This window comes from Thermobia domestica, chromosome 4 (assembly GCF_964235325.1).
Source record: "Thermobia domestica chromosome 4, izTheDome1.hap1.1, whole genome shotgun sequence".
NCBI classification, from domain to species: domain Eukaryota; kingdom Metazoa; phylum Arthropoda; class Insecta; order Zygentoma; family Lepismatidae; genus Thermobia; species Thermobia domestica.
This window is the reverse complement of record NC_137457.1, coordinates 226929960-226950787: the sequence shown is the minus strand read 5'-3', so window position 1 is coordinate 226950787 and position 20828 is coordinate 226929960. Positions and strand designations below refer to the sequence as shown.

Below are 20828 nucleotides of genomic sequence, written 5' to 3'. Positions count from 1 at the left end.
TTTACTACACCAGTGAATTTCCGAGAATTATTTTTATGAACTTGATGTATCACATGCATCTGTTCCCATTTGAAAAACTGAAAGTTGAATCCAATATGGCGGATCCAAGAGGGCGGCTGGTGTGGATAACACGTGTCAGAGAAGCAGTATTATATTCAATTATTTTTGCATATGCCCACATTCATGTTCAGTTACATCTAAAGAAACTAGAAGCAAATTTGTGATCAAGCGTTATAGTAGTGTATGAATTCCGGATATATGAAGGCCCATAAATATGCAAATTACCCGTATGGGCCGCTAAAATTACTACAGTACACTTTGGGCCGCGGAGAAATTTGAATTTAAATCAATTTTAGACGAATCCCGAGGGGACACTTTGCGAATGTAGCTTGTTAGAGTTGAAACGATCTTCTTTACGGAAGAAATACTAACAACATGACAACACATATCTACAACCCTGATTCGTACTGTCTGGCAGCGAGAACGTAACGTGTGAAGCAAACAATTCATGAATACATAAGGCTCATTCTTAGGGCCTAGGGCTTAGACACTAATCCTTCCAAAATATCTCTTATAAGGCAATTCATCTTTAAACCCTGTAAAGAAACAATTCCTTTTTCCGATCATTTTCAATATGCTTGTTTGCATTTATTTCAGTCTAATTTCACACATCTAAGTGCCATTGACTATTCTAAAAATTTAAAACCGAGAAGTCATATAAGTATTTCTTTAGAACTAAATGTAAACTAACATGCAATATAGGCACTAAACACCAATTTTAATATCAAATCACAACATTTGCAATTTACATATGTAGAAAGTGTTACATATTTAATTATTTCATCATATCTTCATGTAAAAAAGATGAATAAAACATCTCAGACCGAGTTTCGAAATCTCGGTCTCCAAGTTTCACAAGTTCTTTACGAAGACAGAGCGGCTCAAGATGTACTGGCGGCATATGTACGGTTTGCATCTAGCGCCTATATAAAGAAAAGATGGAAAATGCAATTCTCTCTATATAAATATGCAGGAATTGTGACGGATCTGGGCTTACTTTTTGGACTTAGTGTCTGAACAAGTCTACAAATTTATGTGAATAGGAGTGTCGCTGCCAAAGGAAATGAATGCCTTTTTGTCGCGGTCGTTTCCGCGACGACTTAGCTGCTAGAACGGCTATTTCCCCCATGTGCAAGACGTAGTCAGATCGACCGGTAACCGCGGCGGTTTGCCGCCAAAAACATGGTCGCATCGTAATCGCCAGTACCGCCCTTAACTGCCGCTCTTAATCCTACACTTTCAATGTTAGCTACAACGTATTGTACTTCAGTCCTGAAACCTATATACCAATACATGGTTGAAATACAAAATAATTACCACTTCAGCGTGGTACTTCTATGTTAACATTACACCAAATTTTTATTTTTTTAACAAGAGTTTCATTCCCATCCAATGGATGGGCGGGCCGTAGAAGGCAACACCTTCTCTGTAGCCAGAGATATTTTCAACTTTGTTTGATTTATAGGACATGGAGAATGATTTCAGGGTATATAATAAGGTGGATTGAAGTAGGGAACTAATAGCAAAATCAAGTTGACGAGAATGTGTCCGAGTTGGCTATTGTGTTAAAATGTTTGAGTACATGTACGGAGGTTATGGGCAATATATATGTGGATTTTTGTGGTAGATACGGCGGTCAGGATTATGCTGATCTATGGCTTCGGTACTTTCGTATATTGCTAAGAGATGATCCAGTGGTGGGTAGGCATAGCGTGGTACAGCAGGAACTTGGTCTAAGAGCTCATGGACGATGGGATGTGCCAATTGGATTCGTGTCGCTATGTAGCGTTGGCGTAGATGGTAGAGGTGTGGCAAAATGGTTGGAAATTGCGCACGACTATATATTTCAGCAGTGGGAGTATCGAAAGCGAGAGAGTAGGCCAGACGTAAGGCATGTCTTTCGAGAACTTTCAGTCGCTCATAGTAAGTTGGTGCTGCTGATAACCAGGCAAGATGTCCATACGTAAGTGCTAGGCGTACAAAGACTTTATATGTTAGCAGTAGTAGTTTTGTATTAGGACCCCACGTGGTGCCTTTAAGGTTTCATAGAAGGTTCAAACGGCGCCGGATATTAGCTTCTAATTGTTTCAGATGAGGCTTCCAAGTAAGATGTTTGTCGAATATTACACCCAGATATTTGAGACTGTTTTGAATTGGGATTAGAGAGTCAAACGTTCCGGGTTGCGACTGTTACAGTATTTATTGCGTTTGAGCCCAAAGAGAGTCATTTGAGTCTTAGTTGAATTCAGCTTGAGCTTCCATTTCAGGCACCATGTAACTAGTTTGTCCAAAGCTGGTTGCAGGAGTTGATTAATGCGATCCACAAAAGATCCCAATGCTACATAAGCGGTATCATCAGCAAATTGTAAGGCATATAGTGGGGGCTGAGATTGAGGCATGTCGGCTACATAAAGAATATATAATAGAAGAGATAAAACAGATCCTTGGGGCACACCGGCCCGGAGTTGAAAGATGTGTGACATTGCCCTGTTGATCTGAACGAAAGCCTGGCGGTGATGTAGAAAATTGGCTATTAATCGGACATAGCTGTGAGGAAGCCGACGTTTAAGTTTATAAATTAACCCCTCATGCCAAACAGTATCGAACGCCCGTTCAATATCAAAGGAGATCAAAACAGAAGGTAAACGCTTATTAAAATGGTTGACTAGTAGTGTAGAAAGTTCGAGTAATTGGTCAGCAGATTACACCAAAGATATCGCCCTCCATGCATATCAGGAGTAACTAGTAATTGTCAGTGAGAATTTTACTTTGAGTTTATTGTCTGCAATAAGCAAAGTTTTAGGCAGAAATATTTGACATTTTTCAAGTAACAAATAACGCAATATGTTCTGCTGTAATCAGTAACGAAAATAGTTTCGTAAGCCTATGAAATGTCTGACAATAGTTACATGAGTACAGTGCTGCCACCTGTTGGTCAATCCTAGGTCAGTGCACGTTACCGAATTGTCACAATCATTCAACGACCATTCGTCGAAAAGTCTCTATAGCACCGCCAGGCGGAAAAACGAAAACTACCATCTAACTTATGACGACGGCAGTCGCTTCACTTCCGCTTCGGTGGGTTTCCGTCTATTTTCTTGACTTCGGCGGCTATCCACCAAAAGGCGACAGCGAACCGATTATACTTGGCGGCACTTTGAACATGGGGTTCTCTACCCTAAACCAGCCTTCGAAACGTATACTGCCTACTGCTACGTCACCGCTTTGATAACAGTAAATCAACCGTTGGAATGTAGTCTTTCTGACCCGAAATCTTCCTGCGGCCGGTTGACTTTTCGCCGTCTTTCCAACTGCTATGCCACAGCCTGGGCTGTTTTCCACTCATTATTTGTTCCCAGCACGGTGTGAGTCAAAAGTCGGAGCCCATAGGCCAACTCGGTTATTATTGCAGATATGAAAACAAGATAAGATATGTAAGGATACTGTCTACATTTCAATACATTTGTATCAATAGAATCAGTTTGTTGGGCAAAATGTAAACTACTTTCTATACTAATTCCTAGCAACACTGTCACACCACCTCTGGGTCCACTTCTTTCTTGGCGCCAATGACCCACTTCCCACACAACGCCTTTGTCCGACTGCAAGTTTAATATGCTATTAATAAAATTGCCTCAATACAAACAGGCAATGTTTTCTTCATAATTCAAATTTCACATTTTCCGAGATTATGCAGTCATTTCTATTTTTATCGTAGGGGATCACCCGCTTCCAACTCCCGACGTTTTACGGCTGACAGCGGTATTTGGTCATGCATTGTGGTCATTGGACAGGCTACAATTCATATTTTAAAGCAACAATCAAGGTTCAACTTCCATTTTTTTCTTTTAGTCAACAAGTTTTCATTATCGCGTCTTCCTTTTGCCGGTGCGCGGCACGGCTACTTTCGTGGCATATTTCTCGCGTGTCGGACAGTCGCGGGTTGGCCTTTCGCTGCTGAGGCGGACATCGGCGGCAATTTCCCATAGGGATAGTCACTAGGTTGGAAATCGTGGCTTCGAGGGTAAATCACTGTAAATCAATTTAATAGTTTTAAATTTAATTTGTTCTTGCAAGATGTATGATGACTTCTCTTTACTCAAAGTTCTTCAACTAAAAATGAGATGCAAGAAACATACACATATTAACCAAGAGAAAGAGACAGTGGAGATATCTCCAATGGAAATATTGTTCTAAACATTCATCGATATTCATATTTGATTATGTTTTAGTTTATTTTTCTTTATTCTTCTTTTCTAAATTACAGTTCTCGATTATTTAGAATATAACAAGGGATAGTGAATGATATATTATGCGGTGTACTACAAGAGAGAACGCGTATTCTTTTGATATCGTATATGCTTGTAACAAAAACAAGCTTGTATCATTAATTGGGGATTAAACTACACAAACTCATGTTATGTGCACACAAAATATGACTTTTTGTCATATTTGAAACATAACATGTTTTCTACTGATGCAATGATTGTCGGAAATTGAACTGACACAAACTTCATATGTTGTTTTTACATCCTTAGATTGTCTTTCTTTATCCTCTTTCCTTTTCGTTTTTTTTTGTTTGTTTTGTTTCATTTTCCGAATACACTGGAAACTAGTAATACAACTTCAAAAAATATTCTTGTTTGGCATAATGTGCCAATGAAAAATAATAATATTAATACATTTAAAAATAAAAACTACGATGGTTTGCTGATAAAAACTATTCTAGCAAAACAAAGATGGGAGTCAAATCACTTCTATCTGATATTTTTTCATAAAATTTTACTAGAGATATTAAAAATGATAAGTAACAAATGTGAAGGAAACGTTGAAACGAATAACGTAAAACATTCAGAGATTTTACAAAATACTGTAACCTGTAAAATAAAATGAACATTTGACCAAATTGATTTTTCCTTGGTATATTAAAGATTAAATACGATCTCTTTGCCACTTTTTCATGATATCAATCGCTCTCCAGATACTAAGAGGCGTATTTTTTATTCGTCACAAAGGTATGTATATATTTCTACTGTTTTGCTGTTTGCTACACTGACATGTTTCGAACAAGCTATTGCATTTATTTAACGCCTTATGTAGTTCTCAACCAACCAACCTTCACAGAATTGTTGGTTGTTTAACGTTGCATTATATGAAATGTGGAAGTGTTAATGCACTTTTGCTCGTGTGTATTTATACATGAAGTGCATAATGTAGTACTATGATTTTTAAGTTGTATGCAAAATATACCTACCTCTAAGTAATCATATCTGCAGTTGGCATGATGCTCCAAATCGAGATCAATAAAAACTAAGCGAATAACACTGCCACGGTTAACAGTAATTTTCCAAAAGCATTCTGTATCCCATCCATAAGGTTGAGGGTAATTAGGAGATTGTATTGTTCCTGATGGACCTTGTATCTTTCCTCCACAACCTGGTGACGAAAAGGAATACTCTTATCTTTACAAAGAACGTTTTTGTAACGTTTAACTCTACGATAATTAAATATTAAATAGAGATCATAGTCCTTAGATGACTGAGCAGAAATACATGTAGTTGGGATAATAGTCAAGATTTTTTCTTTACTATTTCCTACTATCGTAAATTGTCTTGGATTACTGGCTTCACAACCATAATTTGGAACTTGTGTTAGGCAGGTTGGAATCTTGATAGCTTGATAATTTACAGTTTTCATTACCACGTATGGTCGGTTCTAAATACATTTTGTGTTCAGTTTTGTAGTATGCTTTGAAAAACATTGTTGTGGAATTATGTCCGCCATTTAGTGTATTTAAACACTTCCTTTAAGTCTAATGAGTTTCTAGTAATAGTATCAAAGTGAAAGTATGCAGATTAGAAATAATAGGTGTTGATATTAAAACATTCTATCGTGTTGCGTGCCCTGCAGAATTGACACAGAAAAGGCCCGCAGAGGGAAAACGAAGATAAACTGTTGAATCAACCAATTGTTGAATCAACCAATTCGAACTATTCCTCCTTCACTTTCTTCTAATCCAAATTTAAAGATCTTCCAAGGTCTTGTTTTTCTCTTCCGGAATGAACCACACTGACTTATAAATCTTCTATAGTAGTCAACTAACTAAACTTCATACAGTACTGAAACAATAATATTTAAAACTAGTTTGTGACTTCGCTTCCGACAAGAATGTTTTCCTTCGGAACTTTTGTCTTTCAAAGCGACTTTAATTATCCATGCCCCATGGAATAACAAAACAGGCAGATCTTGAGTTGTGGCAGTTAATATAAATAAAATCAGAAGAACTTGGCAACAACATCGCTATGAGTTAAGTTGTAGCTGTATTCACACTTACTGTAAAATGATAAGTTTAAGAGCTGCAAGAAAGACATAACTGAAATATGATCTCTAACTTTTGAGAAAGATCTTAAGAGACTTCGGATAATAGAAGTATGCGACAGAACATGTTTTCGTTTGTTTTATGGATATGTTTAAATTGCGGCGGTATTGCAACCACTAGTACCAAGGGAGAGTCTTTCGTTTAGAATTGAAGACCTGAATTGCAAAACATTCCAAGTCCACTATTTTCTTCGTATTTTGCGTTTTTTGCTCTTTATGTTAGCATCTATGTTGTAAGGGCTATTCACTAGCATAATACGTAAGTCCAAATCAAAACTTTTTTTTAAAAAAATACAAACTAATTTCAGCTAAACAGAATAGCATTCCAAGTATAATCTTCTTGTCTTTCTTCTAAAAACAAAGAAAGTACTCCGCTGGACTTAGGATGTTCTGGAATTCATATCTTCAATTTTATCTTGGCGAGGGATCTCTACATATTAAGTACTAAAAGCATTTAATGCTGAATTTCCTTCGCTTAGAAAAATATATACTACGGCAATACCACGGTCTGGATTCTTTCTTAAACTATTCTGATAAATTCGTCCATTGATAAGAACGAGTCAATGAAACAAAATTGTGTTAAGAATTACATAAGACATTTGGACACATGATACTCCATAAAATAACAAAACATACTTAAGTTACTGACGAATATGTTACACTAGAAACTTATTTCAACGCAAAGTTTAATTAGTATCGATTTATCAGCAGAAGAGTCGTTTCGATTTCTCAATTACATACTCTCTTTAATAGAAATTGAACTTGTAACGTACTTGCACTAAACATGATATACAAAATTCTTATTCTATGAAGTTCACATATAATTTCATTCATTTCACTGTACTGTTTCACTCCGGAGGCATCGTCAAAATTAAAGAAAATTCCGTATACTTCTACAGATAACTTGAACATTTGCTAAGTTGTGGTAAAATATCCATCAACTATACTATTGCATGTTCACTATTCCGATATATTCGGGAAGTTAAAATGAAAAATTGTAAGAACGTTAATAATCATTTTGAAGAAAATATCTCCGAGTATTGAATTGAAATTTAATTTAATCACACAATCGAAATTCTTGTAAAACTACTTTTTAAATTGGGTTTATACAAACCTCTCGATGTCCCATCCCAAAATAGTCTAAATCCTCTAGCACTAAAAGATGAGTCTGATACAAATTCCAAATACAGCTGATTACTAATTGATGGAATAGGTAAAAACGTCTTGGTACCACAGTATCTTCCTATTAATGGTGAGTTTGAGTAACCACCGTTCCTAGAGAAAGAAAATCAAATAATGTGATATTAAGTATTTAATCATAGCAATACTTAGAAACGATAATTTTATTATTTTCTCTACCAAATCTATTTAATCTCTAATATATTACAGAATATATGAAAATACACTAATGGAACTTATTTAATAACAACTGCAGGAGTTTATAGACTTGACCCAAAAAAAGAGGCAAATGAAAGGACGCCCAACATTCCAACATGACGCCCAAGGTACGTACTGATCATAGTTTACAGTGTTTTCAGAAGCACCCTGTACTGTATTCACTTTAATAGCATATAACTACCTAAAGTACTCATACAAGAAGCTATTCGGGGAAGTATTTATTCTTCAGATGCTGAATGGCTATCTAGGGTATTCCATCCTAAGTTCCTGTAAATTTGGTGCAAGTGGACAATGCTAGTTATCAGAACCCAGATGTCAGTCAGGTGCTGTCCCACATCATATTCCACACGTACTCGATAGTCATTAGCCAGAAGATCAAGGGGACTGGAGTAGAAAGTGTATACCACGTAGAATACGTTAGGTAGCCGTAGCAGAATAGAAAGACGCATTATACTTCTGAAAAAGAAGTTGCTCAAAGTATGTAAATAACGCAAGAGGGCAAAATTGACGACGGCGTCATAAATGTATAACGCATTAGTCATATTCTCCTCAATGAATGCCAGTTGTGACAGGGATGTCCACCCTTTATGTTTATTATTCTTCATAACAGAATGGCAGTTGCGGGTCCTGTATGGAGAATAAAAACACATACTGGAATTTCCTGCTCACTTGCATGACACACTCAAGGCCGTCACTATGTCTAAAAAACAACTTTGATAGTTGAATATTAATTCCATTCGCCTCGCCAAAACAATCTCTTTCGATATCACTGAAGACGTTCTTGATGGTGATTAAGGTAACCATTCAAGAGATATATAAGAACATACATTTCATTTAAATAATTCATTGTTTAATAATTATGCGCTCATGTGGGGTCACGGAGCCCTGATAGAATTAGCGTTATCTCTTATGTTGTTAGGGAAACTGAACAATCTTTTCATCCAAGCACTTCCCGGTTCCTCATGATACACTAAGGGAACTTCTGCTTTGTGAACTTTCCCTCTCATAATGGACATCAACACATATCACTAACATGTCATATATTACAATGATAATTTTGCATGATATTGTAAAATTCTTTCAGTCTATAAAGGTATAACAATTATTGTACTTTCCCATCACCTTTTATTATAAAATTGTTTTCTTCCAAAATACAAAAGCTATACAATAAGCAGTTCCACTAATAATTTGGGTAAGATAAACAAAGGAACCCGGTGCCCAAGCGTCGTGAGCTTATGCAGGTGAGGTTCCTCTCGGTGACCAGGCGTCGTGAAACAGGGCAGGAACCCGGTGACAAAGCATCGTGGACTTACGGATAGGTACCTCTCGGTGACCAAGCGTCGTGAGAGGGGTTTTAGGGGTTCGATCAACCTGGGCAAATTGATGCTCGAAGATGAGTGCTGCTCTCTTTTATCCTGGAGTGTCGGCTGCAATCGGTGATCTCCATCTTGCCGACTGCTGGCGAATGTCGGCGACTCCTCTTCGGGTCCGTCGTCTGCCTTGTTTTTGTTTACTATTAACACGTGTTAGTACACATGGTTATCGCGTGTTATGGGGACATGCGGAACCTTATACCCCCGGGGGTAGAAAAAAATAAGCCACAGGGTTATTTTTTGCCACTATGTAGAATCTGCATATTGGTCGCAGTACACACTGGAAATGCACTAAAACACTGAAACACAAAATCAAAGTTAAAAGCACTGATCACTGATATAACTCTGTATAAGACACTATCACACAAATAAAGCTTATAGTTAAAGTTGAAGCACTGACAGTTTGTCCTCTAATCTAAGCAGGATCCGTATATTACGTCATCTCCCTCAAAGGAGAGGATGTCGGAGCTCTGGTGTTTGGAGTTAATATTTCTACACTAGGTCACTAATAGTAATGTCCGTAATATATTTCGCACGTCATATGCTGCTATTATAAAAAGTTTCTAATATCGGTCTACTTCGTACTAGTCGTAGCAAATGGATGACACAGCATACCCCTATAATGGTTAAAGTTACTACTATGATAAACGTAGACACGCTGGAAGAAAGTTTGTCAACTGAAACCCTGAATTTCTGAACACTGTATATAAGTTTATTGTGTTAGTGAAAATTATGATTCGCAGCGGAGAGGCGAAAAAAATGTTGCTGGCCTTGTGAAGTTTATTCGTTCGAGGCGGAAAGAAAAATGGTGGCTTGCAATTTTGTGCGTTGAAGGAAGTTGTAAGATTGCAGTTGAAATGGCAGAATGCAGTTAGGTGAGGGATTATAAGAGAAAAAAGACAAGGGATCTGATGCAATGTGAATATTATGGTATGTACTAGATTTGGTCACTTCAAATAGTTAGCCTTATCATATGTCATATCTTGTTTACTGCTCTCAGATGTTTGGTTCCTTTCTTTCGTTTTCTCTCTGCCGCTGAAATATGAAGAGTGCGCGGTGCGTGTCGCTGGTTCGTATCTGCTGGAATCATGTTATTCTTGTTTTCCTCTCTTCTTATCTCTTTTATTCTTCTTCCTAGCTGTTGCGTTCGTCATCATTATCCCTGTATATGTACTTCGGCGTGATAATATGGTTTAATTCTTTCGATAGAAATATTCTGTTCTGTCTCCCTGAAATTGTTAAGCATGCGAACTCGGTAGAGATTATTATTTAGCTTTGAAAGTATTGTGGCCGGCCGGCAAAAATATTTCTTTTGATGTTCGTGAGCCTTTAGTAAATTTTGCCGTATTTTTCTCTTAGTTTTACAAGTTGGTTTCATTCCAGCTGTAGCTGAGGAGCAGTCTGTAATTAGCAATCGCTGATTGCCCGAGAATCGTATCCATACATTAAAAAGAAGCTTGATTTCTTCGTTTCTAATTGAGCGATACTGTTTAAATCAAGAAAGGGTGTGAGATAATAACTTTGGCCATGTTTCACGATTTTGTTGGACGAAAAAGTTTAAAGAATTCTGTAAAGTTTTATTCGTGATCTCAACTAATCCTACATCCTGGTGATTAAAAGCAGGGCAAAACTTAAATTCAAAATTATATATTTCTGCCAGTTTTCGAAGTTTCTTCGCTCTGTGGACTGGGTGTTTGTCCAGATGACGGAAACGAAAGGCGCCAAATTTTAAAATGATTTCTTCCAGTAAGAATAGGTCAATTGTATCTGCGATTATTCTCTTAACAGTTTTCGTCACTATATAACGAGTGTTTGTTTCAATGGCAACTAAAACGTATTTTGGTTTCCCTTCTTCGTGTGGATAAAGTCTTAAACTGTCAAACATCCATCGTTCTTCTATAAGGCCTGGCGCATGATGAAGGAGTTCTCCTTGTGGCTTTTTCGGCAGTTTCTTTAGAAGTTGACACTCTTTGCAGTTCTTGATTCTAAATGCTAAGTACGATTTCATGTTTGGCATGTAGTACTTATGGAGGACGGACTTATATGTCTTTGGAAACCCAAAATGAGTCGCTGACGGGTCTTTGTGAATAGATTCGAACCAATGTCCTGCCAAACTTTTCGGAATACACAAAACATAAATTAATCCAAGTGTGTAATTGTTTTTGTGTACGATATAGCAATCGTCTTTTAAGCGAAAATACTTAGCTCCCTCATGGTAGAACTTTTTGACGGTTCTCTCCCTTACAAAACTGTTGTTATGTCAGCGTATATCACAATGCCATTTGTAAAATTGGTAATTCGTTTTGGTTAGCCGTCTAATGGCATTTTAATGACAATAGTCAAAGATTTTGAACTATAGGAATGGCCCATTACGCAAGCTTTTATGTGTGTGGTTAAGCTCAGTAGTCATGTATTTAGTCTTTCCTGGATGCAATAAGATTTGGAAGTACGATTGGGAAATGTCCAGGAACGAAATGAGGGTTTTCCATTTTAAAACCTGCAAAACGTCTTCTGTAGACTGAAATGGTATGCTTAAATATTTGTTATAACTATTACATGCCTGGAGAGTCAAACACAAGTCTGAATTCTGAACTCTTTGGGTTTTTGGTCGCAAGTAGAGGCAAAGAGTAATTACTCGTCTGTGTCTTAGCTATGATTTTGGCATCTAACAGTTGTTGTATCTGCCTATCAATTTGATTTCTTATTCCTAATGGAATAGGTGGGGAACGCTGATAGAATGACGCACTTTTTATCTATGTGTATTTTATGTTCGTTTCCTCTAAAATAACCTATATCCTCTGGAAAAACATCCTTGTATTTGTATAATAAGTTGCTTGCAGCTATTCGCTGGTAGTCCGGTAAATCAGGATTTATATTAAAAAGGTCAATGTTAAATGATTTAACGATCTGTGTTAATCTTTCCTGTATTTCGTCTTGTGCTCTAAATTGATGTCCTTTGTGTCATCTTCTATTTTGAAAGAAAATTTTTCCGCGTTCTCCTCTGTATACGCCACTGACGTGCCTTTATTTAAAGTTATTATTCGTGCTGTAGGATTTGAGATTAATAACATAAGGTCGTTACTTGGTGTTTTATGGTCATTGCCTCCAATGTATATAGTTCTAACAATGATCGCAGCGGAGTAATGATGTAAAATGCTGCGTCATAATTTTTCTTCGGAATTGAAACGGGAGTAGAAATATGATTTCGCTGGGATCGTAATTTTACTAGCTGCGATTACGTTTGCATTTCTCTGCAATTGCAAAGAATGAGTAGTTTCTTGTGACATTTCTTCCGTTTCTTTTTTCCTTAGGAAAAGTAGGCTTCCTAGGTTTTCTATATAACGATATAGAATTATTTTCCAGGTCTATTTGAGAAAAAAAGTCTACAGAGAATGTCGTTCCCAAAAATCGGATTGAAGTCCGCATCTATAATATGAAAATAATGTGAAAAAGTTATTATAGATGCTGCTTTCTTTTATCCTGGAGTGTCGGCTGCCATCGGTGATCTCAGTCTTGCCGACTGCTGCAAATGTTGGTTTCTCCTCTTCGGGGCCGTTGTCTGCGATGTTTTTGTTTGCTATTGACACGTGTTAGTACATATGGTTATCGCATGTTATGGCTACATGCGGAACTTTAAAATATTTAGTTATTTTATAGAAAATAGTATATCTTATTGGCAGTAGTTTATTTCTGTTTAACTGTTCTTGAAAGCAAAAACCTCTGTATTTAAAATAGTATAGTTAATATTATACGCTTTACAATTGTATTTTTATAACAGCCCATGGTATATTCTGCTTACTCTTTATGTTATTCTCGTGTTATCCTGTTCAACACCCACAAAATTCGACACATTGTATTAACACGACCTATATCAAGAATATCCCTTTCTTTTACATGATTTTGGTCAGTTATTTTGTTCTGATCAATGGCGATTTTAACATTTTTCAAAAACTATTCAACTAGACATGATATGGGAATGAAGATTTCATGCTCGAGAGCTATCTGTACTGCCTTATCATTATTCAAAAATGATGGAACCTTTAAATATATCAGTGATATTTTGTAATTTGTTTCAAAATTGCCTAGGAAAACGATAAATTAAATAAGAGAGATAATAAACATTAACAGTAAATGAAATAACACTTCTAGTGATTTCCACCCGTGTAGGCTCAACATAGTTAATCACAAGTATTCTTCAAAATATACTTTTCAAACACTTCATTTTAATTCCATGATAGTGATTTTCAGATTTCCCAAAGTTACCATTTTTGACCTCAATTTGCTTCGGAAGTTTGTATCAGTATCCCCTCACTCAAAGAAGGAAAAAGCAGTTGCTCTAATAGTTCTTAGACGTGCTAAAGTGTCTTGGAAAACAACGAAAATTTTCTGTTGTTTAATCGCGGAATTGTTTAAGGTTTACTTCTTCTCGAATTTTTGTTTCTTTGCCGTGCAACAGTCACTTTTTAAACTCTCGTAATTTTCTTTCTTTTTCTGATTCAGCTATAGAACAGCGGGTGGTAATATAAAGTGTGCTTTAAAATCCTGTGTGTCTTGCGGGCTGTGACTTTGACTCCAGTACCACACAAATATCACAGCCATCTTGGGAAGGCATAACGATACAAAATTGACAAAACTTCTAATTTACTGCACTCGACAGTCTGCACTATCAATATACTTCATATAGCTGCTGACACCTCTAACCTGCAAAAAAATTAACAGGAAGTATATACCAGTATATCTCCTTAATTGAAATTTAATTCACATACTGACAGCACTCTTGCTAGGGTATATCAGGTAGTCAAACAAAGAAAAGCAATGCCAGATTGGAAAGAGAAAAAGCTCTCTCATTACGTTGCGCTGTCCTTACGTTGTCAATTATTGAAGCGACAGGAACGATGTTAATTTACTATTTCTAATTATTTCTTTCAACAGTGAGAAAACAAAACTGCTGAATAGTATGGTGGTAGGCATGTGTGATAATTTTCTCAGCAGACACAGGTTGAATACCTGGTAAGAGTACTTAGAAATAAGTGACTGGAAATTAATTTCAAACTTTAGATCTCTTCCCAAAACCTAGTTGGTGAAAAATGCTTCATAAATCGTAAGTACTAGTACAATAAGGAATATTGGAAATCTAAAGAGTTTACAATACAGTACCTCCAAAATGTTTTTTTAAATATATTATCAGACTGTTCTATGATTTTGTTACAGCTCAGAATTTGTGACATCATAATTCGCGGATATTTACATTTTCGGGTTTTGAAAATAACTACCAGTTTATTTAATATTATTTTATAAGTATTAAAATGCCTACTTTCCAAAAGTATAATATCAATTGATGTTGTTATTAACGAAGCAATATAAGAAGAAAAAGATGTATTAAGGGTGTTGAAGGATTTTAACATCGAGTACGAACAGGATATTTCAAAGACCCAGGAAAATTGACGTAATTTATTTGTATATAGTGTAATCACGTATATGGAAGCACTTTGTACTATATTGCCTATGTTTCAGAAATAAACAAGCACTTACATTTATACTTCCATACCAAAGTACAATTATGATAAATACAAACCTCAAAGTACACTAGATTCTATATGACTTCAAATGTACGTGCAGCAAAGATTTTGAATGTGATCTAAGGAAACCAATAAAATTTACAGACACAAAATGGTAGTTGAAGCAAATCTACCGAACTTCTATCATTCGATTTAACTAGCATTTGTGTACGTATGTTTGCGACTATTTCCAAGTGACTGTGCGGTGAGCAATAGGGTATATCGGAAAAACGTATTTTTTGAAATTTTCTTACCCTTAGTGGCCATTTTTGGTCAAATGTATTTAATAAAATACACAAAAAAATTCAAATCGATACCTGTATTTTTTGCGGAGCCGCCATCTTCTTTATTTTTTTTAAGAAAAATATGAAATCGTAGATTTTTAAGACGATAAGTGAAATAGTTATCACTTTATACTATGTTCCACTTACGTAGTAATAATTGTACTCTAGACAATTTCAATATAATGTAAGAAGATTTCAAGACTCTACTATAATTTTTTGAGTTGTTGCCATTCCTTTGAACTGTGGGGGAAAAGTCAATGGTCTTGTATATTAATGTCTATTTGTAAACACTACGCAAAAAATTAAACATGTTAGTGATTTTTGTGTCAGATATCAGACACAATAGAGTCAGAAATCAATAAAATGAAATGTATTCAAGTTTGTATAAATTTGGAAAATGTATAACATTTTAAAAGTACCAGAAAACTCTCTGAGATACATTATAGTTCCTGCAGCTCTTACCTTGCTCCCAAGTTAATATATTACCTTAGAAATAAACCAGAATTCATCACGAGGAGGTGGCTGAAGTTGGAGTTCTACCCTCATTCCCACTCTTGGACTTATTTTTAATTTTGTATTTGCAGATTACTGGTTGTCATATATTGTCTAATATGTACGTTCAATTACTCGTTTTTAATTTGTATTATGATTTCTTTGTGAACTGTGGTATCCTCTTCTGAGATTTTAAAATTTACAAAATAATCCCATGGCGAGCGTTTGCACCACACAGAAAACTGGCCGCTTGTGTTACTCATTTTGTCATGCACTCTACTGCTTGAGTGTGGCAAATTCTTCACTTGCAACTGCGGCAAATTTTATGTTACGTTGCAGCTCATTTTGCTTTGGTGTTGTGTTAGTTGTGGCTCCGTCAAGACACACTCATCGCAGTTTATCATGTCAATGTAGGTTTCCGCGTTTAATTTGACATCAGGAAATTTAAATTCTCTCACACTGACAGATAAGGATAGTGTTCATGCTCTCAAAATTCTTCTGCAACCGGTGTTCCCATCTGTGTCCGATATCATTGCCAGAAGTAAATTGTCGGGATGACTAAACCATACATTTCACTGGATCTATGAGTGATTTAATATTTGAACTCATAGACCTAGAAAACGAATTAAGATTCCATAAATGTTTAGATTCTTGTGTGCACGATGTTTCGCTTTCAATATAGAACCATACAGGAGCATAAATATTCATTATATGGGAAACCATAATCTTGAGTTCTGTTGATGGATTTTCCGCTCCGTTATAAAGGCGCAAAATTCTACTAGCAGTTGTCACCCATCTCTCTTGATGTACCTTTACAGGATTTTTGCTAGCCAAACTTGAAGAACAATGGCCCAGCGAAACAGCTTGACAAATATTCAGAAGATATGTTTGATCCGTTCTTAAATTCAAAGCACTGAAGTTCTGAATCCAGTGAAGAACTACAGGTTCAAAATCAACAAGCTGTAAGGACTCGCAGTTTTGTAAAGCCATTCCAATTTGTTCTTGGTATGAATTTGGCCCCGTACTCTTACCATCGATTTCATGGACTAAATGTCTAACGTAAGTGGAAGATCATTTGCATGCAACAGATAAATTATTTTTTGAAGTGGCTTTCCTAGAATCTTCAACATTGGCCATTACTCCATTTTTCTTTCAGTATTAACTGGCGTTCCATCACAGCCTAGAACAACAAGTTGTGACATGTCAAGATTTTGGTCATTGAAAAATTGAGTAATGGCTAAGTTGATGATGTTTTCCCTAGCTGACAGTAGGCATACGTGGCCGATATACTTACATTGTAGCTCTTGAACTAAAACGACATGTTCTTCTTTCTTCGCTATCCTATGTACTATGCCATCTATTTCGTTCAACACTATTGTTTGGTCTTCGGAAGTCTTCAGAAAAGAAGTGGATTCTTGAATGACAGTTTTCATGTATATTTTTCTTTCTGTCTTTCAATCTCGTTGGGATCAATAACTTTCTCCTTTTGCTGGGAAGTGAGTAAACCAAAAGTGAAGAAGCTAGGAGTGCAGCATGATGGACAAACCCTTTTTACCTGCAAACCGCAGAAGCGAACGTTGATAGTTTAACTCTCATTTGCTTGGTTGGCGGACTTGTATATTTTTCAATTCTAGGAGATAGACGGAACTCTTTATCTGAACCCGAATATCCTAAATCGTGGTCATAATTAGGGATATTTGCGTCATCATTCTCAGGTTCTTTCACACTGATTTTTCCACTGATTTTAGGAGCTAACAAACTTTTTTTGTGATACTGAAGAATTAAAGCAACAATCCGTTGTTGACTTAAAGCAGCCTTTCCACCTATAAATTACTTCTTCCAAACTTGATTTATTTTAGAAGCAACTATGTAAGCAGTAAGCAATGTCCTTGGCTGGTGAATCTTTTCTAGAACCGGAATTCCTCTTCTTTGTTTCCCTTTAGCACAGGAATTCATTCAACATATTTTCTATTATAGGCAGTTGAACAGAACTAAACGCTTCTGGAGACCCAATAACATTATGAATAAAGCTTTTTGCGACCTGTGATTGTAATCGAGTGTTATTCTTCAATTCCATGTTGACACAAGCAAAACAATTGCGCACAAACATATATGGAGAAACCATAGGCTTGTAAACAATGAGTTAAGTTGAACGTCTCGTTCAGCAGCGAGGCTATATGAGACGTGGTCCTACTGATTAACATGGAATCCGAACCACATGAGCTCCCGCCGGGAATCAAACCCGAGACTCCCACGCCAAAGGCGCGTACGCTAACCCCTTAGCCACGAAGCAGTTCTTATAAACAATGAGATCAAGCAAGAAAACAGTATCACTTGTCAATGCTACCCAACTAGCAGAAGCACGACACTGAAATGTGATATTTCAACTCATGCTGATCGTTAAGTGTGAGTAAGATGAGTCTATTTGTTTCGATAATTGAGTTGCAGAGAAGACAACTGCCACACACATGCAAAATTATCGGTATTTCCGTTAAGTTAAAGCGATGGCGGTATTTGATAAACAGGAGCTAACGATTTTAAATTTCTTTCCTCATTACATTTGGACTATTTGGAAAACAACTCAATTATTACTAAGGCTAATACTGTATAACGTAATAAATATTTCACTTATTGTTTTAAAAATCTACGATTTCATCACTCTTTTTCGAATTTCAAGCCAAAGGCGGCACCTCAAAAAATTGAGGTATAGATTTATTATTTTTCTATGTTATATTAAACACACTCGGCCAAACATGGTCACTAAGGGTAACAAGATTTCGAAATAAACGTTTTTTCGATACACCCTAGTGAACAAATATCATGTGCGTAAATCTTCTCCGAGTATTACCTTTCTTCGCAATTTCGTCATCCCACCGTTACGTTGATTAACATCATCACAGAAAATTGCTTCCGAATTTTATAATTTTTTTATTAATTATCAATTTTGATTGTAAATTTTAACTTTTCATATTATCGATTAATTATCCAAATGCATAATTTAGTTATTAAATTTTAGATCAACTTTCACAATTCAAAACAATTACACTAATCGACAAAAAAATACATTTTCTCTGGCACATGGAAGAAAATACTGATTCTGATAGAACTTTCCACGTGGAAGTCGAATCTGCAATCAGTTTTTCTCCAGCACCCTCAGTTTTCCCGTCACAGAGGGATTTTCGGGAAATTCCCCTCAAATTTCCATTTTTTTTTCACAATTTTTGTACCTGTAGCTCGGGTACCCTTAGGTATATAAACACAAAAATTATATTATATGTTAGCTAGATTTATACTTAGTTTCGTAAGTTTCATAAGAATCGCATTATTCTTTCTAAAGAAATAAAAATATTTATATAAAAATATGCTATGTGTACTGTTCATTTTACCATAGTCATTAGTGCATATAAAATCACATATAACTTCCACGAAATTACAATATAAGCACTGTTTATCCCTCATTGGATTTGAAATAAAACATATTTTCAATGATGTATACAAAGTGTCACCATTTTTTGTATGAGGGAATTTCTAGAGGGATTTTATGAGAAATTCTCTCCAAAAAGTAGTTTATAAGATTTTTTTGTCTTAACTTGCTATTTGTATATAGTGCTATTTGTATACAGAAGCAGGAACTGCACTAAAACATAATTATATGTCTACTTAATAAATAATGCAAAAGAAGTGAGTGATATCATCTTAATAAATGAACACTTACCTACCTTAACTAAAATGTTTTAGTTGTCGACTTTCTTCTGTGTTTGGCTTCTGGAACATCTCTTTTGAGTGCCCGACAGTAACCAGCTAGCATTTGTCAATTCCACTGTCCCTGGTATCTCTTCTCCATGAAGGAAACGTCCTGATGAAAACGTTCCCCATTCTCATCACTAACAGCATCAAGGTTTTCAGGAAACAAATCCAGGTGGGAGTCTAGAAAATGAACTTTAAGGGACATGTTGCAACCTATTTCTTTAAATGATTGCAGAAAATCACACACTTTCACGGTAATTTGGGGCTTTCTTGTTTCCTAAAAATTCTCTGTTAAACATTTAAATGACACCAAGCTGCTTTTTCAACCGGAGTTAAGAGATCCTCAAATTTTTGGTCACGAATCAAACATCTTATTTGGCGGCCTACAAAAATCCCTTCCTTGATTTTAGCGTCACTAACCCGAGGAAATTTTTCCTTGAGGTAACAAAACCCTGCATTACTTTTTTCCATTGCCTTAACAAAGTTTTTGATGAGCCCCAACTTTATGTGAAGAGGAGGTAGAATCATCTTATGAGGGCTCACCAGTGAGGAATAAACAATATTCTTCTTTCCAGGAGTTAATACACGCTTTGGCCATTCATTCTTGATGTAATGTTCCGCTTTGTTCCTGCTGCCCAATTCGTAGAGGAAATAACAATATTTCGTATAACCAAGCTTCAAACCCACTAACAAAGAAATAATACAGCAAATGGCCTACTTGTATTTCTCATACTGAATTCCTTCTAACACTATTTTAATGTTTTCATAGGTTTCCTTCATATTAGTTACATAAGCCAAAGCAAAAGGAAATTTGTTGCCATTGTGCAAAAGGACAGCCTTCAAACTAGTTTTGGAAGAGTCAATAAACAATCTCCACTCTGTACTTATATGTGCATGTCCGAGTGTATCCATCACAGCACAGACATTATTACAGTACACTATATCATTTCCTTGAGAATAGTAGTTTTGAAACTCTGTATAGCGGTTTCGAAAAATACACACTTTAGTGTCACGATGGAGCAGATTCCAGCCTTAAAATCTAGAAGCATGAAGTTCTGTTTGTATCTTGGAGAGTTTGGAAACACGTACGAGGTCATTTAGTTCATCCTGAGTTATCACATTGGGATCCAATGTAGATGTTATTCATACATAAGTAGGATCATCTTCTTCATTTGGAGCTTCAGTAGTTGCCTCAAGTACGTAATCCTCATTTACCATAACATGATTAGGAGGTACTGGTGCAGGTAATTCTGGACTGTGTAAAACTGAGCTAATTGCTGATGGCAAATTAGGGTACTGTACTGTGTGCTAGGATTTACTGGTTATTCCTTTTATCTGTGTCATACAAAAGTAGCAGTCTGAAGAATTATCTTTTGGTTCCCTCCAGATCATCGGTACTGCGAAGTTCATGTTTCGTTCACCACTTGTCCACCCAGTCAGACGTTTCACACAAATACAACAAATGTAGTGAGGAGCCCAATTCTTATCTTGGTCTCCGACACAGCAACCAAAGTATAACTGATAACACTTCCTCACAA

At 36.1% G+C, this 20828-nt stretch overlaps 1 protein-coding gene across 1 annotated transcript in view; it reads right to left on the bottom strand.

Moving 5' to 3' along the window:
* LOC145683884 (cubilin-like) overlaps positions 1 to 20828 on the bottom strand; it is a 1291374-nt gene that overhangs the window by 698003 nt on the left and 572543 nt on the right. Inside the window, exons 25-26 of the mRNA XM_081755522.1 lie at positions 7553 to 7713; positions 5315 to 5496 (exon numbers count right to left, since the gene is read on the bottom strand). Of these exons, the coding sequence (XP_081611648.1) occupies positions 5315 to 5496; positions 7553 to 7713 (343 nt within the window). The remainder of the gene's footprint in view (positions 1 to 5314; positions 5497 to 7552; positions 7714 to 20828) is intronic.